The 22,339-nt window shown below is 37.0% G+C and overlaps 2 protein-coding genes across 2 annotated transcripts; both read left to right on the top strand.

Moving 5' to 3' along the window:
- Window positions 1–1,740: 1,740 nt before the first annotated feature.
- Window positions 1,741–13,669, top strand: skor2 (SKI family transcriptional corepressor 2). The gene is made up of 9 exons (XM_038268356.1): window positions 1,741–1,952; window positions 3,679–5,696; window positions 6,245–6,308; window positions 7,164–7,241; window positions 10,268–10,333; window positions 10,471–10,569; window positions 10,683–10,750; window positions 11,604–11,668; window positions 12,426–13,669. Exons 2-8 carry the CDS (start codon window positions 3,711–3,713, stop codon window positions 11,658–11,660), a joined length of 2,418 nt encoding a protein of 805 aa, XP_038124284.1. The 5' UTR covers window positions 1,741–1,952; window positions 3,679–3,710; the 3' UTR covers window positions 11,661–11,668; window positions 12,426–13,669.
- Window positions 13,670–16,252: 2,583 nt separating this feature from the next.
- Window positions 16,253–18,423, top strand: ier3ip1 (immediate early response 3 interacting protein 1). The gene is made up of 3 exons (XM_038268338.1): window positions 16,253–16,393; window positions 16,542–16,643; window positions 18,119–18,423. The coding sequence occupies exons 1-3, from the start codon at window positions 16,303–16,305 to the stop codon at window positions 18,172–18,174; spliced, it is 249 nt and encodes an 82-aa protein (XP_038124266.1). The 5' UTR covers window positions 16,253–16,302; the 3' UTR covers window positions 18,175–18,423.
- Window positions 18,424–22,339: the final 3,916 nt, after the last annotated feature.

The following is a 22,339-nucleotide window of genomic DNA, read 5'->3' as shown; positions in this document are numbered from 1 at the left end:
AGGTTTCAATGCTGTTGTACCGAAGCCTGACCAGCTAGACTTACTTAAACAGGACATAAGTCAGACTCAGTCCCAGACTCGCTGGTCTAAAAAAGACAGGTCCAATCACAGCATAGGAGGCCGGAGTTTACACACAGAATTATCCATAATGCAACAGTGTTTTATCATTAAACTTTGCAGCAACAACACAGCAATGTTATAATGATGCTTATTATTATGCTGAATGAGCTGGATATATTTCATCAACTGGTTGCTGCAGGAGCTTTAATTAATTTAAATTTTTTTGTATCACATCTATATTTACTTGATTGGTTCTGACCTGTTTCCGCTGACACCTTTTCTCTCCTTGGTCCCTCCATTGAAAGGCATTACCACCTCCTTTCCACACCTCTGGTCAGGCTAGATGCAACCATAGAATATGATAATATCGTGTATTTTCCAGCAGTGAAAATACACAGCAGTATTTTTGTTATCAGTGCACATTGAATAAAATATATATCAGCGGTTGTAATCTTTTAAGTTTCACAGTAATGGTGTTTCCCAACTTTAATTAGACGTACGATATTTGGATATAATGAATCTAATTTTTGTTTCTCAGACCTGACAGTTATTTAGCAAAAAATCCCTTCAGGAGGGCCAAAAAAAGAATGAAACAAAGGAAAAAAACAGTAACAACACAGAGTTACAGGGAGTCGTATCTGTGATTGTTAACAGTAGTGAAAAGAAAAAGATAAAAACAGTTAGTGGCCATAAGAAATTTTGAGTACAAATGTTTAAGTTGTATTTGCTGTCAGCGTGCTCCAGACATAAAGACATTAAAGCTTTTCTCTACAAGAAAAAAGAATGAAAGAATGCAAAATAGATTATTTGCTTTCCTTTTGCCAAGGCAAACCAAATATTTGAGGCCGCTTCATGTTTCTGATCTCAGCATCTTTTTAAGCAGTCTGATTTCAGTGGATTTTGGGCGTGTATCGCTTTGCAAGATTTGCATAGTTTTACTCAACTGACCTAAAGTTATAAATGTTACTTAAATGTTACTAGACTTAAGACAAATTAAAAGAATAGCTTAGTTTAAGGTTGGAGAGGATTGCAAGAGGGAATCAGAGTTGGTATTATGGGCTGTTGCAAATATTTGTATTTGCATTATCCAGTTTGTCAATATTTGTATTAGATTTATTTTTGCAACATTCTTTTGCATAAAGTGTAGCTTATAAACCTCAAGGGTTATATGTTTATTTTAGCACAATAAGAAAATATGTATCACAAAAAAAAATAAAAAGGGGTTTTGTGCCAATCTTATTGCTTTTGGGGGCTCTCTGGCAGCTTAAGCAGCTGCTTCGGTTACTTCTGCCTGAAGCTATCCTTAAATCGGAGCTCTCCTCCTCTCTGTCCCTCCTATGAAATTTCCATTCCATGTTGGTTTATTAACGCAAGTGGATGAAGCTGTGCTGAAGTCTAAGTTTGATTGGATGGATAATGTCAAGTGTTTATTTTTATACTTTTTATTTTTGCTTAAATCTTTGCTACACGTCCTTTTGCAGCATCCAATCGGTGGTTGAAAAGACTTCATTAAAGCTGTTTAGTAGGACAGAGCAGCAGAGCAAGGAAAGTGAATAACCTTCTCTGAACGGAGGGCTGATCTGACGCTGCACGCCAATCAAACTCAGAGAGAGAGAGAGCGAGAGGGAGAGAGAGAGGAGCAGGAGGAGGAGCGCGAGATTAGTGCGGCGCGTGGCTCTGAAAGCTGGGATAAAGCCTGCACGAGCGCCGTAGTTTACTCACATCTCACCAGCGGCTTCAGTTCGCAGTAAAAGAAAAAGTCACCGCCACCAGCAGCGCGAGCTTCCCGGAAATATTAAAGAGAGAGAAAAATGATTTTTCTATGCTGTGTGGGATGAATTATTTCGGTTTGTGACTTTTGGTGCGACCGGAAAAAGTAAAGAAAGTTACAGGTAAGAACCGTTTTATCGCTCCTTTCAAATCTTTCTCTATATCATTCTTTAGTTTATATATATGAATGAAAATTATCTTAACCACTTTGCAATAATATTTACTTTTATTATTATTTGTATGTTTTTATTGTCAATATAAACAGAATAATTAGGATATCATTCTTCCATAATGATTAATATTACATTATATTTTTTTAAGCGCTTCTTAATTTGTTTATATCCTCTGCTATAAAAACAGTTAAAATATCATAATAGAACATGTCCAAACATTGTCCTAGAAAATGCGCCTTTCTGTTTTATTTCTCGGCTTTCGCTAGAGGCCGTTTCTCATTCAGTGATCTCCTAAATTACAAAATAGAATATACATTAAAAAAAAATCTTCTTTTTTTCCCTATCTATTCACGTTTCTGTTTTTTTTATTGCGCGTCTTTCTGGTTAACAGCTTAAAAGTTTCTTCCTGCGAAGCCAACATTTTTCCACGGGCCTCATTATAGCCTACATGGAAGGCAACAATGTTTATAAAGTGTTTTTGTTTGTAATTAAACAGTCGGAGTATAGGATAAAATTATTTTTTGCCGACCAGCTGTTAAATATAGAGTTTAGATAAAGGTTCACGGTTAATAAAACTAAGTAATATGTTTAATTCAGTCTAAACGACACTTCAGATAATAATAAAGCTACAACAGCTAAGTTAAAATACACTGTTGTTTAAAATAAAATAAAAAAGTAAGATAAAGGAAGGTCGCATGTATGAAACCGGTCTCCTCTAAGCACTGTTATATTACAGATGAAAGATGATGGAGTGAAACTTTTGCTTTTAATGCAGTTTAATTATGTATTTTAAAGATTTTAAAACAGCAATCCAAAAAAAAAATAAAAAAAAAAAAATAGAAAATAAAAACAGAAACAGGGTAACGATGCTGAATTGTATAGCAAACACTACAAAGCAATACAACTGACTATATTAATTAATTTTGAATTTATTCAAAACAAAAATGAGTTTATGCTGCCTCTAATTGTACTGCTTTGTGGTGCTCTATCCAACACTTTAGGACTCACTTTATACGACTTTTGTCTGTCAAAAAAATAAAAAATAAGATCTTTCCACAAACTGCATTTAAATTAAAGGTTTGTTTTACAGAGGAGATTTATAAATTATATTTAATGTTCATTTGTTTAGTTAGTTTGATTTATTTAGTTGTAATATTTCTCCCTCTGAAGATTTTCAGGAAGATGTGCTTTTCTTATACCCCAGTTAAATTTTTCACAATTACCTGATAAAAAAAAAAAAAAAAAAAAAAAAAAAAAAAAAACTACAGTGGAAGAACTTCATAAATCTGTAAAAAAAAAATAATAATAATTAAAAGAATAAAAATTTTGAAGATGGAGGCTTAAATTTTTTTTTTCACTTTTCTTGTTGAATTCAAAGGAAATGTATTAATTCAAATGAAATTACCAAAAAGAAATGTAAAAAATAGAATTGTTTTAATATTACAAATTGATTTGTTTTATTATATCTTAAGAAATACTGAAACAACGAACCAAAACCATTTAGAGGATAAAGTAATACATTACTTCTTTATCGCCCTTCTTTTCCTTTAAAAAAAAAATATATATACCTGTGTTTTGCAACAGTTAGGCAGTATGTGTATATTTGAAGTTATTTATGCAACATGATGACTTTTTTAAAAAGAACAATGATCTCCAAATTTCTGTTTTCCAACAGGTTCATCTGCAAACTTTTTTTTTTTTCCAAGCATGGACAAGGCTCATCTTTCAAGCCCCAGTGAAATAATAATGACAAACTCAACAGGCTCTTATCAACAGGAGCCTCTCACTCCACCCAGGCCTGCTCATCTTCACTCCTCATCCTCCTCATTATCCTCCCCCTCTCCTTCCTCCTCCTCCCCCCTCAAACCCAACCAGGTGGGTCAGGTTATCTTGTATGGCGTTCCTATTGTGTCACTTGTCATTGACAACAATGAGAGACTTTGCCTGGCACAGATTTCCAACACTCTCCTGAAGAACTACAGTTACAATGAGATTCATAACCGGCGAGTGGCACTGGGGATAACCTGTGTCCAGTGTACTCCAGTTCAGCTGGAGATCCTCCGCAGGGCCGGAGCCATGCCCATCTCATCACGACGGTGTGGCATGATCACCAAGCGTGAAGCCGAGCGCTTGTGCAAGTCCTTTCTGGGAGAGAACTCGCCACCGAAACTGCCCGACAATTTTGCCTTCGATGTGACGCACGAGTGTGCCTGGGGTTGCCGGGGTAACTTCATACCAGCACGCTACAACAGCTCCAGAGCCAAATGCATCAAGTGCTCCTTTTGCAACATGTACTTTTCTCCAAATAAATTTATTTTCCACTCTCACCGCACACCAGATGCCAAGTACACCCAGCCCGATGCTGCCAACTTCAACTCCTGGCGAAGACACCTCAAATTAACAGACAAACACCCGGCGGATGAGTTGGTTTATGCATGGGAAGACGTCAAAGCCATGTTCAATGGAGGAAGTCGAAAAAGAGCACTGCCGTCATCGGTTCAGTGTGCTTCCATGGGTTCCATGAAGAGTCTCCAGGGTACTGTGGCACCTCATATGATAGGACCCGACCTGGGCGCACAGAAAAGAGCCCGGTTCGAGGACGAGGATGATCTAGATGGAGGCAGTCTCTCCCCACGCAAAACACCACGCAACTACCCTGTCATCCCTGTCCCAAGCAAAGGCTTCAGCATGCTGCAAAAGTTTCCCCCTACATCTCTCTTCCCATCTCCATACCCCTTCCCTGCATTTGGCCTCTGCCAGCAGAAAAAGGAGGACAGTGATGTTTCTGCTGTGCAGAAAGGACCGGGGCTGTCTGGCCTTTTATGGCCTGGCCGGAAGGACGCTTTTTATCCCCCTTTCTGCATGTTTTGGCCCCCAAGAGCAGCAGGAGGTATCCCTGTCCCCACCTACCTTCAGCCTCAGCCCAGTACCCTCTCCTCCCTGACAGAAAACCCATCTCTCAGGCAGGCATTTTTGGATTTGTCAGACCCTAGTGATGCTGGAGCTGTAAGCAGCAACGGAAATGGTGTCAGTTCAGCTATGGCCCCCAGCAATGGGACCACCACACCAAGATCTGGCCTGTTTGACACAGAGTGCACAACTACGACCCCAGACCTTCGCCCTGTGACGTCAGAGGGATGGCTCAAACTTCTGGAAAACCCAGCTCTCCAAACAAGAAAGCCCAGCTATGGCTCTGCCTTCCGCCCAGTTGTTAAGGATGCTGAGAGCATTGCTAAACTCCACGGCAACAACGGAGGAGTCAACGGAGCCCAAGATGAGGATTTTGGAGTTGTGGTTCCCGGAACTGACAGACACCAGCAGCTGTCACCCACCAGCAGCTGCAGCTACGGGAGTGAAAGCGGAGGTGATGGGGAAGCAGAGGAAGCAGAAAGTGAAGAAGAGGGGGAAGTGGATGTAGAGTCTTCCAAGCAGGAGGATGAGGAGGAGGAAGGGGGATTTACGAGGAGGCCACCACAGACTCAGACCAACCTGTATGTCCCTGTTCTGAGTGACAGTGCTGGAGAGGAACGAGGGAAGGACAGAGGGAGTGGCGGAATGTATCCCGGCACCTCCCCGGGATCCTCCTCAAATCCCATCATACAGGAGTCCCCCAGCCTACCTGCCTCCCCTCACGCTAGCTTGCCTCTCTCCAGCTCCACCCCGCCCCACCGAGAGGACACAGCGTACAAAAACGTAAATATCCCCACAGGCCACTTTAGCTAATTATTATTTAAATGGTGCTGCAGTCGGGCAATGCTGTGATCTGCATAAGCAGATTGATAGCCTGGTTTCTCCCAGTAGAAATTGAAACAGCCACCCCACTCTGATCTCAGCTAATAGGCCCAGGCGTGGATTGTTTAATGGACACAGTGTGTTTGTTCTGCCCCCCGTAACCCCAACCTGTTAGGGCAGCTCTAATCTTTAACCTTCTGACTCCTACATTAAGCAGGCCTCTGACAGGAGAAAAGGGGGGGTTGTCAAGAACAGCATACACTCATTTTAAACCAGCTAGTTTATTTTTTTCTTAAATTTACATAGGCGAAATTCTTCTGTAAAAAGGGACACATAAATCAGAGCTATGTTAATGCTAGATTTGATTCAAAAGAAAACTGCCCTCAAAACAAGAGAAACCTTAACGGCTCAATTGGATAAAAACATTGCAAGCAGAAATAGTTATAGTGAAATATGTTTTATGTATGGAGGTTTAGATCATGTATATAAAATGCTTGTTATATTTCCAGGCTCAGAAGAACCGGGATGAAGGACTGCCTGCATATGCAACCAAAGACAATTCAAGCAATTCTGGTGAGAAAAGACATTTTATGGTTTTTGTCTCTCATATTTTTTTCTTTTTGTGTAACTTCTGAGTGGAACTTCCAGGTCAGCAGTGCCTGGCACCAGCAAGAAAAAAGCTCCTAAAAAAATATTAAATATAAATTAATAAAGTAATCAACATGGATGTATTTACTGCCTCTAATATTCTATAAATTAAACACGTTAACAGGCATAACATTATGACCAGTATGGTTAATCTGACTGGTCTGCATCTATTTAGGCAAATAAACTCTTTTGTAACAGAAACAGCATTTACTTATTCAGCAGTTTAAACTAGATCAGTTGATCTGAGGGATGGGACCATGCAGCAAATCTTTGATCCACAAGTGCATCATTGACCCGGTCACCAGTGCACCGTTGCCTTTTTCCTGAATATAGAGAAAAAAAATCTAAAAATAACAATATGCAATTTTAATTATGTATTTTCATATTGATTTTCAAAACTGTTAAATATTTTTGTTCTTGAAAAATATGATTTTCCTCCTCATACATAAACTGTCTAAATCAGTGTTTTGCCTTTCAGAACAGGGCCTATGCCCTTTATATGACCCACAATTTTATTAAATGAAAGGCTGTGCTATTTCAAATACAAATCTTCTTTTTTAACAGATATTGAATTCTATGTACTACTTTTGTTTTTTTATGTTTTTTTTTTTTTTGTTTTGTCTATTCAGTGGGTTTAATCTGTGAATGGGTCCCTTTTTCTCTCTTTCTAAGGTTTCAGTTGGAAACACTTAATTACATCAATTGGTCCAGATAACCGGCTCAACCAATGGGTCTTATTGAACCTTCTCTTTTCTGTCTTTCTCTCTAAATGTCTTTTAGATGAAAACAAAGAGCAGAGAAGTTTTTTCGTTCCTGAGAATGAAACCTCAGCACACGACTACTGGAGAGAGAGCTCAGGTATGAAACGTACAGCTGAACCGTTTAACGTTGTACTTTCGGATGGAAAATGAAGGAATATATTTTTTAATTAGCTTTTTTTCCCAAAATTAACTGTTAGGTAAATTTATGTATTTTAGTTTTATTTGCATTTGGTTCTTATATTGAACTCTAAATCCTAAATCAACACTCAATTCAAGAGAAAAAGATCATAAGGTATTTAATGAGGAAATAAAGGTATGCAAAACACTTGTAAAGCTTATTAAATTTCTTGTATAATAAATTCAGGACTGCAGGTTTAAGCATTGCTGCTTTTTTCCTATTAAGTTACGAATGGCACTCAGGATGCTTAACACAGTGAGGGGAAAGCTCCTCTGTATTCAGATGTGGAGTTAAGGGATTTATATAAATACACACAGAAATGAGAAAGCAGCAGAGAGCTGCTTCTGTTGCCGCTCTGCCGCGGTGGCTCTCTGTCACCAGCAATGTTACTCTTAGGGGGGCTGTTACAGTTCAACAAGAAAACATCAGCTCAGAGATAAGCAGCGCGCTGGCAATCTCCATCCAAGGGCCATATCTTCGCCAGCATAATTGCCTTTTTTCCCCTTTCTCAGCGCAAAACATTCCTTCCCGTTTGAAAGAGATCGCAGCTTATTGCCTTTTTATATCTGTCAGGAAGACATTAAAAGTGCTTTATGACATCTGTGCCAACATTTATATCTACACCCCCCCCATTCGCTCAACCCATGCACATGCAGACACCGTAATAATCCCCACGCATAATGTATAATGTATTTCAAAAAATTTCACGAAACAAATTAAATGAGACCACCTTTCCCCTGATTGCCAAATGTCTCCCTGGGCGGTGGGAAGCTCTACGTGATTAGAAGGCCTGATTCCTCCGAGTCCCACCATCACCCTCCCTCCTCCACTGTCTTTACACTCTCCCTCTGTTTCTAGGGAGAAAAAATAATCTAATTTTCCATTTATGTAATGCAAACCGCCTTGGCTTTGACTATTCACGGTTAATTGACTGTCAAACGAGGTTGTTATCCTCAGGCACTGTCTGCAAATTTGCTTGTCAAATGAGACAGAGAGAGGCGAGTAGAGGAGAGAAACGAGGAGGAGAGGAGGAGAGCTCTAAATTGGAGAAAGACGAAGAAGCATGGGGAGGCTGAAGGAGCCAGAACTTGAAATGACTGCAAGAGAATATACATGTTGAGGGTACTGGATTGCTTCATTTAAGCCAGAAAATGCCTCATTGTCACATATCCATGCTTGCATGACAGTGTAGACAAATTCAAACTGGTAGAAACCAGCATGTGATGGAGATGTCTGCTACAGAGCCAAAACAAAGTTCCAAACTAGCTGAGATTCATTCTTTAGCAGTATTAAAACTACAGCTTATAGTTAATGAAATAAAAAGCGAAACAAAGTAACCTTTTAGGTGAACATCCAGCCAAATAAACCAAGTTTTTACCACTAGATTCTATTTTTGACCCATCTAGGAAAAAAAGGAACAGTAGCTGTAAAAAATGTGTAATTTTAATCATACATGTTAAAAGTTTGTTTGGAGAGAACATTTTTTGAAGATTAAACTGTTATCCATAGTTATGTAAAATACCAAAAAATATAGATATTTAAAAGTCAATGGTGCAGCTTAATAAACAATTATAATAAAAATAAAATTAACATATATTTTTTTATCCTTTCTATCAATATCGTTCTTTTTACCTTTCCAAATAAAAAAATGTTTCACTCTTTTTTTTTGTGGCTAAAGTGTAAAGTATGTCAAAAGAGCCATAAACATCACTTCAAGACTCCAGCCATCCTGGTATAATACGATAACAGTTGTCAGCCCCTGTTGGGCTGTTTTTAGCCCTATTTTCAGCACCGCTGTTTCATCTGTAATTTATCTGATGAATTTACTCAAGTAAATAGAATTGGGTTTGACAGAAAGAAAATGGAAAAGCCACATTAGTTGCTTTTGGCAGCCACATTAAAGACATCCAAAAGTAGTTCATCTTTTCTTGCAGTTATCTCCTACTGAAACAGAAAGAAAAACTCCAACCTTCAGTTTAAGTACATCTAGTCACAAGGAGAAAAATTGACACCATTAATGCTTCCTTACATAAATGTATGTAAAGACTTTTTTTATATATACAAACACACAAAGTGAGTAGGATTGTAAAAAAATCCCATGATTCAATACAACTAGTGCTGGCACCCTGGGTGTGTTCAAGTCTTTATGCCTGTTAATACAGCAGAGAGACTGTAATGCTTTACTTTAAAACTCTTTAGAGTGATGACATACATCGTTGACTCTTTGACAAAGGACTGCAGATGTTTTTTTAGTGGAGAAAATATCAAAGATCCCCCTGGCTTTGGATGCTGCAACACTGGGAAATCCTATATTAGATTTTTGAAGCTGGAGTAACAGTAATAGTACCATTAGAGATTTTATTCAAAAATACATTTCCCAATATGTTTATTTTCTCCACTTTACTCAAATTATATGTCGGAGTCTTCTAGTTGATTTAGGTTAAAATTATGCTCGTGCTAAATAGATTATTTAAATTTCAAGGTATGTACTCTCCTTTTCCCAATAACCAATAACTTTCAACTGGTCCATATTTTCTGGGACACATTTTCTTTATTTTAATCCTACACTGACACCCAGAGGAGAGAAGAAGAATTGCAGCAAGTTAGAGTTCACGCAAAGGAGACAAGTAGGGCAACATTAAAAGAAGCCTTAGATGACATGTCTTCCATGTCTTACATCGAAAAATAATTAAGAATAAGCAATCTAGGTGTAGCTTTGAACGCCTAATAGTCATTTTACAAAGACCAGAGTCACAAATTGGAGAAATCTTCCATCATGTTTCATTTATAGCCTATATATGCTGAGCGTGTTTTTCTTACCTGTCAGTAAAAATATGTATTGATTGTGAGAAAATTTGGCAAAAACTTATAATTTGTAGAATAAATAAATAAATAAAATATGGGGTTATATAATGTGTTTATTAAATAAGTCTTTGTGTTTTTAGGGGATCAGAGCAGAGGAGCAGCCTCTCCTGTCACTCTGAAGAAGGATGTGGAGAACATGGAGAAAGGTAAATTTTTTTTTTAGTTTATAAATCTAAAGAACCCAATTTTAGCACACCCATGAAAATGAATGCACACCTTTCTTTCCTTTCTTTTCTTTTAAAGTTTCAAGTCTTCGTATTTCTTTGTTTTTGTCTTTCTGTAGAAGAACTTCAGAAAGTTCTCCTGGAGCAGATCGACTTCAGGAGGAGACTGGAGCAAGAGTTTCATGCCCTTAAGGGAACTTCTCCTTTCCCAGTCTTTCGTAAGTTATTTTATTCAACTTATCAATATCTTTATCAGGGTTTCCCACTGTTATATAGCCGTCTATATCTAGCCTGCTCTGTTCAATCATTAATGCTTTACCCCTTTTTTCAGATAATTTTCAAGATCAGATGAAAAGAGAGCTCGCCTACAGAGAAGAAATGGTCCAGCAGTTACAGATGGTGAGGAAACTGATACGTTACTAAATACTAAAAGGGAATAGGCTTTAACTTACTAATAAATTCCTTTGCTGAAAAGCTTGCACTATAAATACATTCAAAATGGGTTTGCATGTGATTTTTTTTTCAAGTATTAATAATATTAACATTAATTTCCCAAAATATTTCAGCAGAATCAATAGAAGGAAATTCATGGCTAAATCTAACCAGAAATCAAATTACCACTTTCTAAGTTAGCACTCACATCAACACTAGTTTAGTTGTTTATTTGTCCACCAAAAGACAAAACCAATCACGCAGTTCGTCTTTCATGGGTGAGAAGTTCCTCTGCAGCCGTCTGATTGTTTCCGCTGACATCAATCACAGGAGCAGCTGGCAGATCAGCTGACAGATGCTGTTTGTCTTTGCTTTCTGACACACTCCGCCGCTGTGTTCGCTTATGAGCACGTGACGGCAGACTGCATGCATGGCCCTCACACACACATGCACACTTCTGAGCAAACTACATCTGTGTCCCCAAAAAAGCAGAAAACACAAAGGCAGACAACAGATTTTATGCTCATTTGCGAGCATTTGTGAGTGCGCTAAGGCACGTATGCACGGTAACTGACAAATGTGTCTAGAAGCAGCAGATGAAGTCTGAGAGTAATGAGACATTAATTTCGCATAGATATTCAAATGAACTTTACAAATGTATTATTTATGTATGATGTTTAATTAATTAAAATTTTTTTTATTGTCTTTGAAACTATGATATTGTTAAAAATAAGGTAAAGCAGAGATTTTAAACTTTGTTTCTATAACCAGTATTTATAGTAAAAAGATTTGATTAATTGGTTCTTTATTTGTCTTCCAGATTCCCTACGCAAATATCATCAGAAAGGAAAAGATCAGCTCTCATCTTAGCAAGTAGCTGAAAAGGTAACTTGATTCCAATTAACTTATTGATATTACTGATCAGGTCTCCTTCAATTTTCAGCTGTTAATCTTCTCATTAACAAGTATTTCCTCTGCACCTGCTAAACAAAATTAAAAATGAAAAAAATGATAGTCACAGCCATGCGATCAAAACAGTTTCATTTTGGTTTAATTTACCTGCACACATCATCTTGTTAATGTTTGTTAATGATCTCTAACAAACCTCTGAGGCCTCACAGAGCAGCTATATCTATACTGCAGAGAAATTACAGAGTTTACTTATTGGTTTTTCTTTGTGGTGTTATTATAAGGGGTTAAATAAAAATAAACATTCTTTTTTTGAAATTATATCCCTAAAATGGTTTTTAAAACCCTATGCTTTTCTTTCCGCTCCAAAAGCTGGAACAGGAACAAAGAGCACAAACCATATACAGAGACATTAGTTCGCTTTAAAATGAAAAGCCAGGGAAGTCACATAAATTAAAATGATTTATCGGTCTTACTTCTATGAGTGAATAAAATAAATCCCAACTCATACATTTTGGGTTTATAGTTTAAGGGGTAGGAATACCTTTGCAATACATAAAAGCTGTTACATTAGTTAAATAAATATTGGTGACCAAGTCATACTCAACATCAAAGCCTTTGATGTTTGGTATTGTTCACTATCAGAGCCTCCATCAGCATTCGAAAATGCCAAAGTCATGTTTAAAACTACTAAAATAATATTTATCTAAATTGTTAATTTCTTCATTCACAGGAGTCGTTGCTTTCAGGACGAAGACCAAGCTGCTTGTGGAAGTCACATATTTCCTCTCACTAAGTAGCAAATAAACTGTATATATCACATCTTTCTTGCATTTCCAAAGGACAGTAACGATTTAGCTCATTCTTTCAGTTGTTTAAAAGTCATTTGGGAGACTTCATGCTACTTTTGTACTACAGTGTTGGTAAAAGATGACCAACTCTCGCTTAAGTTTTGTTTCCAAATGGACTCCACTTAAAGCGTCTGGAAAAACATGGGCTCATACTTGGCATTTTGTTATTGCAAGCAGGACCAAAGCAAACACCTGGACAGAGGCTGTAAAGATCAACAAGCTGTGGAAAAAATAAAAAAATGCTGAATGACTGTGACTCTCACTGCTGTTGGCCTAATGCCCAGGACTGCCGTGGCATCGGTATCCTCAGTCAGAGAGAGAAAATTTAGCAACACTTGATCCAAAACGGATTCTTCTCGGCATGTTGACCTACGACCCTTTTGTACCAATGATCGTTACCACCACTTATCAGCAAATTCATGTTACCCCAGAAGTTTGGACTGATGTCTGAGGAAGGTGGGGAACAAAATAAAGAATAAAAATGTCAAATTCTGAAATCCCTTATAAGGTTTTACATGCTGAAAGAACATTGTACAGTATCGATTTGGTGTACAAAAAAAAAAAAAACAGCAAGTATTATATTCATCGCAGATGAAACTTCCTGTTTAAATACCCAGTGTATCACATCTGTCCTAACATTTTAGAAATTTTATTTTAAAGACATAATTTTCTTAAAATTATGATTCATTAACTGTCATTGTGTTTCTGTATGAATTTACAGCAGCTATATTTTTGCTTGAAGACACAAATTCAGAATTTTAGGCAATTGAAAAATTCCCTTTCACATTCACTTTAAGTTAAAGTATTATGATATCATCAGTTTATAGATGTTTTACGGACAATTTAAGGCCTTCTCAGAGATCCTACTTTGTGCATGGCCTCAGGAGAAGACCGCAGTTCATTATTGTTGTGTATCTTTTTGTACATTACCTCCCCTAACTGTATAAATTGTTCCACATAAGAGTATTGAACCATACAGTCTTTTTATGTGTTTGTTTATTTAAAATTTAAGTATACAATTCTGTTTATTATAAATTTTAGCAATGTAAGATAATCAATAGCAATGATGACAAGATGGTGCATTTAAATGTAAAAAAAATAAAAATTACAAATTACATCTCCTTCACCTTGTTTATAAAATGAGTTGATGAATTTCACATCTACTGATATGTTATTATTATAACCTGTTAATGCAGATGTATTTCAAATGTTCTTGTAGTTTCTCTACTATGTGTAGATAAAAATGTCTATACGAAAAAAAAAAATCTGTGTGGAAATTTTATTTTGTAAGACTAGCAATCTTTTTTTAGGACTTGGTCCCCAAACCTGGCAAATTTTGATTTTTTTATTTAAGGTAGCAGATCTGATGTTTGGAAGTTGGACACAATGGCACATTTCAACCCAGCAACAGTCAACTGGCTTTGAAATGGATGCAGGTGGATAAAGTTTGCTCTGACCTCAAAGCTGTTGAGAATATGTGGACAGTGCCAAATCATGTCCATCCAAAATTATCATACCACCTTGCTCGCAAAAAATGTCTTCTCTAAAACTTTCAAAGAGGCTCTGTAAAAATAGCCTATCTGAGTGAATTACCATCCTCCTATCCCACAAGGATATTAAACTTGAGCACACAATTTTTGTTTTTGTTTTATTATAATCCTTCCCAAAATGGTTTAAATGACAAGCCTCAGATTAAAACGTTAACTTAAACAGTTAAACAGCAAAGTAAGCTGGCTGCCCATAATCTAAAAACAAGAAAAACTAACAAACTTTTCATCTAAGGCAGTGGGTCCCATTCAGGGGTACTCATAGGTCCGTGAGTACATTGCTAGGGGTAGGGTCTACATGAAAATATTTCATTTTTTAGATAGTAAAATAAAACAGGGCTGGGATCTGTTTTGATTTGTGAGGAGCCAATTGAAAAATTAAACAAGCTTGTATTAACCAAAAAGTAATTTTTTCTTATATGTTTGAGTTTACCTTCGGCTGTGACACACATCAAAACCGAGGAACAGAATGGATGTAGAGAACAGCCTGGGATCGGCTGTTTTTCAGAGCTCATCAAAGCAGTTCAGGTGTCTGGATGAAAACAGATGAAAACAAATTATATATATATATATATATATATATATATATATATATATATATATATATATATATATATATATATATATATATATATATATATATATATATATATATATATATATGTTTGTATTTTGTTCCCAATTCATTGAGTTTAAATGTGTTTATAAGAGAGTTACTCTGAGGAGCTCCAGTATTAAATGCTCAAATTTTAAGATTAGTTAAAATTATGTTTTAATTCATATTCGATTATTAGTTACCAGTATGTTACATTTTTGCACAATCATTAATACTTTTGACTGAGGGTGGTATTCATGGTAAAAATACTCAAAGGGGTACAGAAGTAAAAAAATGTTGGGAAACACTCTATGGAACTAATCAATTATATTTTAGCAGGAAGATGTGTGTTTCTAATCAGAGGCGTAGCCATAATTTTTTTTTTAAGGGTGGCCGGGCAATAACCAATGTACACTGAGAGGTGGCCGAAAGTGGATAGGCACCAGAATGTAAGGGTCAAGCCAAAGATAAGACTAACTATACTTTCCTACATCCTTTGCTAACAAATAGACGCATATATTTAAACATCCATGCTTTCTAGATAAAAGGTATAGTGGATACAATTCTTTCAGGTTTGAGTTCTGGGGCGAACATCTTTTCAATTCTCATTATTGACCTACTTTTATTGATAATCCTTCTGCATAAAATTGATATTTACAAGTACTAATATCTACATAATTCAACTATTTAATACATTTTTATTAACATAGTTATTTATGATTTAAATTTAATTGAGTTTATTTATATAGCGCCAATTCACAACACATGTCATCTCAAGGCATTTTACAGTTCACCAGATCATACAGTCAATTGATTCAAAGTTTTCTAAGGAAAACCAGTTGATTGCATCCACTCATTTACTCAAATGCAATCCCTCACACTAAGCATGCTTGTAGCGACAGTTGAGAGGAAAAACTCCCTTTTAACAGGAAGAAACCTCCAGCAGAACCAGGCTCAGTGTGAGCGGCCATCTGCCAAGGCAGACTGGAGTTCAAGGAGACAGAAGCAGAGATACAAAAAGCAGCTGTATAAGGCGGCCCGGTCCAGGAAACACACCAGGCAGATGAGCTCCAAGCCAGCTCCCATGTCAGAGGATGAAGAGAGCACATCCAGCCAGCCACAGTCAGAGAAACAGGACTACACTGGAAAACAGGCCTTTCAGAGACACATACATTTCTCTCTACCCCATATAACACGAAATCTAGTTCTGAAAAGAACATGAATTCTGAATGAATTGCTGTGTATAATTAACCACAGTGTTTTTGTTGTCAAGAAATTATGAATACATTAAAAAATAGTAAGTAATATCTGAAAAATTAAAATGAAAATTCCACTTGAGAGTACTACTGCTGCCACCATCTTTATTAGAGGGGGGGAAATGGTAGGGGTGGCAAATTAATGGCTAAGAGTGGCCACCAGTGGCCCCCCATCTAGCTCCGCTCCTGTTTCTAATGCACCGAACATCACAGGTTACTTTGTAAAAAAGGGAGAGACGTTGAACTACAAAAACTACAGCTTGCGCGGCTTCCCGACATTTACCATTTCTTTACGGCTGCGATGTCCCGCGTACACGATGACGATAGAGAAGAGGGCGGGGCTAAAACAGGAGTTGCCAGCATGGCGTTTACTCTTTACACCCTCATCCAGACCGCTATTCTATGCATCAATGCCATCGCCGTGTTGCATGAAGAAAGGTTTCTCAGCAAAAGTAAGCGTTCATGTGAATTAAAAAGACTTTAAATGTGTCTCATCATCACTCAGTCTGTGAATAACATGATGAGCAGATATTTAAAGAGTTTGAATCAAACTACGGATATGTTTATTAGTATATTTTCTTTCTCTGTGTGTGTTTCTAGTGGGATGGGGTGCTGATCAGGGAGTTGGAGGTTTCGGGGATGATCCAGGAGTCAAAGCTCAGATACTGAATCTCATCCGATCAGTTCGGACCGTCATGAGAGGTGGTGCATCCATGGCTTCAACTACACTGCAAAACTATTTAGTGCATCTAAATAAATAAGAATTGGTCTTAATATTTTTAATTCACAGGAAATTGATAGAATAGAATAGAATAGAATAGAATAGAATAGAATAGAATAGAATAGAATAGAATAGAATAGAATAGAATAGAATAGAAAATCCTTAATTGTCCCACAGCAGCAAAAAGATAAAAGAAAAAAATGGTCACACCAATGTGGACCTTAGAAAAATATATAAGAATAACATTATAGTGAAGAGTTAAAAAATAAACAAATAAAAACAATATAAAAAAAACAGTGCACCTAGAGAATAAATAACCAATGTACAGCTATGGATATTTTTATGGATTTTTAAAAATAGCAGCAACATCAGAGATGTGCAAAATTACAGCAGCATGTTATTTAACTAAGATAAAAACTGCAAAAATCAGCATAAATGTAACAACTTATCGAGGTTGTTGGGAACAGCGATGGTTATAGAGTCTTACAGCTGCTGGGAGGAAGGATCTGTGATAACGCTTCCTGGTGCATTTAGGGTGCAGCAGGTTGTCACTGAAGGAGCTCTCCAGTTCTGCAACAGCTTCCTGCATGGGGTGGGAGATATTATCCAACAGAGATGTTAGTTTAGTTAGAATCCACTGAGTCCAGAGGGCATCCAATCACAGAGCTGGCCTTCCTGATCAGCTTATCCAGCTGCTTTCTCTCAGCTAGAGATTAGCCACTGCTCCAACAGACAGCTCCATAGAAGAAGGCTGATGCTACAACAGTCATAGAAGGTCTTTAGGAGCGCACTCTGCACTGCTCTCCATTCGACTGCTTGTCAATATATTCTAATGTGGAATAGGAAGTCCGTAAACCACACCTAATTTTTGTTTAAGTAGCAAAAAGCATGATGGTAGAATAAATATGAATTATAACTTAAGAAAGAAGTTTGCCACCCATATGTGTTTGTGGGGTTTCTTTCATGTAGAGCCTGTTTCAAGGCACCCTAAAGTATCTGAGGAATAGACTTAAGGGCTTTGCTTTTCTATTTAACACTCTTGTGTGTTTGGGGTCAATTATGTTGCAGACTTCTGTTTCAGGTATTTGTAGTTTTTTCATGGTCTTACATTTCCCTTATGCACCCTGTAAAATAGTAATATTCATGGTGGATTCCATAATGGTGAGCTGACCCCTAAATCATGAGTCTCACATCAATTTACCTAACAGTCAGTGTGAGGATCTATTAATGGGACGTTTTATCTTTGTTAGGCTTAAAACATTCTGTGCCCCACTTTCTTTATATTATTCAGTATAAAACCCATTTTCCCAAAGAAGGGAGATAGATAGATAGATAGATAGATAGATAGATAGATAGATAGATAGATAGATAGATAGATAGATAGATAGATAGATAGATAGATAGATAGATTTAATTAAAGATTAACTATTTTCTCCTGCTCTCTGTTTTTTCACAGTGCCCCTGATAATTGTGAACTCATCGTGCATCGTCCTGTTGCTGCTGTTTGGTTGACCACCAAACCTTACAGATGAACTGAAAAAAGGAGCATCTTTAAAAATTCGACCTCACACTCTGAACAATTTGTACTCCTCTTAAAGATCTCTGTTGCTGTCCCCCAGCAGCAGAGCGGAAAAACCACTGGCTGCAAAAGAAAGACAGTAAAGCAAGAAAACGCGCTCAAAGGAAGAGGTTTTGATTAATCACCTTGTCAAAAAAGATGGATGGCGATGACTTCCTCACCTGCTCACATCCACAAAAAGATCAAAAAACAAACAATGCCTTTAACTTGCTGTTTTTAAGATTAATTTCACTTCATCTTGAAACTACTTATTCTGTCTGTTTGGAGGGGTGATTTAAAGGGCATGTGACATGTTTTGGAAAGCTTTAAGTGGTGCTTAAATGATGCACAATGAAAGAGCAATTAAACTATTAGTTCTGTGTAATACATTAACTTTTGCTACCTGTTACATTAACCTATCAATATCATATTCTATTAAATATATGGATTTGAAAAGCATCTAAAAACATACTTCATACCTTTTCAATGCCACAAACATTGAGTGGGTTTTCTTTTAAATAAATTCTACCTTCAGATGAATGATTTTGCTCATTTTAACTGCGTCGGTGTGTCTCTCTGTATCGGACACACCGATGTTTAAATTTCCTGAGATTAGGGAGCTTATAAAATAAGATTTAAACATTCCTGACTTTTCTCACCCTTTACCATTACATTTAGTGCTCTGGTAGGATACTAACACTACACATGTTCATAATTTTTTCAGTTTATTTATATAGCACCAATTCACAACAGGAGTCATTTCAAGGCACTTTACAGAGATAATTTAATCGGATCACACAGCTGATGTTCAGAAAATGTGCACCAGCCCCTCTGAAACATTGAGGTAACAGTATTATGTGATGGGATGGAAAATAACAAGATATTTGGAGCTAAATATTGGGCCGCCCTGATAGCTAACCTGTTAGAAGGGCTCAGTTTCAGGTTTCATAAGACTCCAAAACTATTATGAACATTTTCTCTATTATTTAAAAAAAATGAATTTATATTACTTAGAAAAATGGTCAAAAGTGTTTATCTTAAGATGCACAAAGCTGGTAGAGACACAAGGACAGAGATGTAGCTGTATTTGCAATTGAATAGAATAGAACTTTATTGATCTCACAATGCAAAAAATTTACTTATGACATAGGCTCTTATAAACAAACAAAACAGAAGGCCCACAAAGTAGGAAAAGGTGCATGAAGTATACACAGTGCATCCAGATGTATACAGTGGATGGTAAAAAATAACGGAGAGGTTTAAGGTGACTTATGTACAGTAAAGTGGTGGCAGGTAAAGTGCGGTTTCTGGTTTGTTAAATAAATAGTATAAGTTATTGCAGTGTTATTACACCAGGTCATGGTGCAGTGGTGTTGTAAAGTCTGATGGCAGCAGGGATGAATGAATGACCTGCGGTAGTTCTCCTTTTTACACATGTGGTGTTTAAGTCTGTTACTAAAGTGGCTGTTCAGCTCCTCTGCAGTCTGGATGTGATTCAACACTTTTAAGATTGTTGTTTAAAAAAAGAACTGTATTTTAAAACTCTCAGGCCTGTGGGAACTACATAAAAGCACATGGAATAAGTACAGCATATGACAGATAGCGCGCTCCGGCATCCTATTAGATTTTGTCTCAAAACTACGTTGCAGCATATTGAACCTGCTGATGAAGATTCTGAGTCATCCAGGTCATAGTCATTCCGTAAAAGTTCAAAAAAATCCACTGGACTTGGTTTCCAAGATTTGAAGACGTTTTCCTACCTCTCCAGGAAGACATTTGAATTGAGAAAGCTTCCTGGAGAGGTAGCGAAACATCTTCAAATCTTGGAAACCAAGTCCAGTGGATTTTTTTGAACTTTTACGGAAAACATTGGACCTGGTTTTGATTTTCACCATCTGCATGTCAGAAGATGCTGGAAGGGAGCGATTGTTACATCTTCCTCATCAAGTACTAAGTAAGTACAGGTGCTGGTCATAAAATTAGAATATCATGAAAAAGTAGATTGATTTCAGTAATTCCATTTAAAAAGTGAAACTTGTATATTATATTCATACATTACATACAAACTCATATATTTCAGATGTTTATTTTGTTTAATTTTGATGATTACAAATGACAACAAATGAAAATCTCAAATTCATCATATCAGAAAATTAGAATATTACTGAAGACCAATAAAAACAAAGGATTTATAGAAATGTTGGCCAACTGAAAGTATGAACATGAAAAGTATGAGCATGTACAGCACTCAGTATTTAGTTGGGCCTCCTTTGGCCTGTATTACTGCAGCAATGCGGCGTGGCATGGAGTCGATCAGTCTGTGGCACTGCTCAGGTGTTATGATAGCCCAGGTTGCTCTAATAGTGGCTTTTAGCTCTTCTGAATTGTTGGGTCTGGTGTATTGCATCTTCTTCTTCACAATACCCCATAGATTTTCTATGGGGTTAAGGTCAGGAGAGTTTGCTGGCCAATTAAGAACAGGGATACCATGGTCCTTCAACCAGGTACTGGTAGCTTTGGCACTGTGTGCAGGTGCCAAGTCCTGTTGGAAAATGAAATCTGCATCTCCAAAAAGTTGGTCAGCTGCAGGAAGCATGAAGTGCTCTAAAACTTCCTGGTATGTGGCTGCGTTGACCCTGGACCTCAGAAAACACAATGGACCAACACCAGCAGATGACATGGCACCCCAAACCATCACTGACTGTGGAAACTTTACACTGGACTTCAAGCAACGTGGATGAAGTGCCTCTCTTCTTTTCCTCCAGACTCTGGGACCTTGATTTCCAAAGGAAATGCAAAATTTACTTTCATCAGAGAACATGACTTTGGACCACTCACCAGCAGTCCAGTCCTGTTTCTCTTTAGCCCAGGCAAGACGCTTCTGACGCTGTCTGTGGTTCAAGAGTGGCTTGACACAAGGAATGCGACAGCAGAAACCCATGTCTTTCATACGTCTGTGTGTGGTGGTTCTTGAAGCACTCACTCCAGCTGCAGTCCACTCTTTGTGAATCTCCCCCACATTTTTGAATGGGTTTTGTTTCACAATCCTCTCCAGGGTGCGGTTATCTCTCTTGCTTGTACACTTTTTTCGACCACATCTTTTCCTTCCCTTCGCCTCTCTATTAATGTGCTTGGACACTGAGCCCTGTGAACAGCCAGCCTCTTTAGCGATGACCTTTTGTGTCTTGCCCTCCTTGTGCAAGGTGTCGATGGTCGTCTTTTGGACAACTGTCAAGTCAGCAGTCTTCCCCATGATTGTGTAGCCTATAGAACTAGACTGAAAGACCATTTAAAGGCTTTTGCAGGTGGTTTGTGAGTTAATTAGCTGATTAGAGTGTGGCACCAGGGGCCATCAATTTTGAACCTTTTCACAATATTCTAATTTTCTGATATAATGAATTTGAGATTTTCATTTGTTGTCATTTGTAATCATCAAAATTAAACAAAATAAACATCTGAAATATATGAGTTTGTATGTAATGTATGAATATAATATACAAGTTTCACTTTTTAAATGGAATTACTGAAATCAATCTACTTTTTCATGATATTCTAATTTTATGACCAGCACCTGTATGGTTGAAACATTATAAAAACATTATAATTTTATAATGTTTCAATTATAAAATGAGACATGAATGATTATTATTACATTTAGTTTTATATTTTCAAAATCAGTATTATGATTAAAAAAGAAATGTAATTGAGAGCTTCAAGCAGAGTTCAATTCAACTCCAAATAAATCTCTAAGAGAAATGTTCTAATTAAATATTTAGAGCTTTTCTAACCTTTGTTAAGTCTTTTAAGAAAAAAAACTAAACAGAAAAAACATTACCGATTGATATATGGTACGAGGGAATTCCTGCATTAAAAATGATGTGTTAATCAGAAGCAAAACAATTCACAAAAAAAGAAAAAATAATAAACATGATTTCATTTACTATATTTGACCAAAACAAATAACATAGCAGTGAGATTATTTCCCCAACATCCTGTATAAGGAAACAAACTGCAATAATATAAAAAAATAAGCGGTGAAAAACAACTGTGTTATTCACTCTGGATATAGGATAAAAAGAGGATTGGATCAATGTTGTCTGGCATCATGTAGGGGAATAT

Source organism: Cyprinodon tularosa, unplaced genomic scaffold (assembly GCF_016077235.1).
Source record: "Cyprinodon tularosa strain WSP-4 unplaced genomic scaffold, ASM1607723v1 ctg7, whole genome shotgun sequence".
Lineage (NCBI taxonomy): Eukaryota > Metazoa > Chordata > Actinopteri > Cyprinodontiformes > Cyprinodontidae > Cyprinodon > Cyprinodon tularosa.
The sequence above is the reverse complement of the archived record's forward strand: the minus strand, read 5'-3'. Positions and strand labels throughout refer to the sequence as shown.

Coding starts and splice junctions, on each gene's coding strand:
- skor2 (XM_038268356.1), top strand. CDS start 3,711: ATGGACAAGGCTCATCTTTCAAGCCCCAGTGAAATAATAATGACAAAC. Junction 5,697..6,244: donor AGGACACAGCGTACAAAAAC/GTAAATATCCCC, acceptor TTATATTTCCAG/GCTCAGAAGAACCGGGATGA. Junction 10,570..10,682: donor TTCTCCTTTCCCAGTCTTTC/GTAAGTTATTTT, acceptor CCCTTTTTTCAG/ATAATTTTCAAGATCAGATG.
- ier3ip1 (XM_038268338.1), top strand. CDS start 16,303: ATGGCGTTTACTCTTTACACCCTCATCCAGACCGCTATTCTATGCATC. Junction 16,394..16,541: donor AGAAAGGTTTCTCAGCAAAA/GTAAGCGTTCAT, acceptor GTGTGTTTCTAG/TGGGATGGGGTGCTGATCAG. Junction 16,644..18,118: donor AGTTCGGACCGTCATGAGAG/GTGGTGCATCCA, acceptor GTTTTTTCACAG/TGCCCCTGATAATTGTGAAC.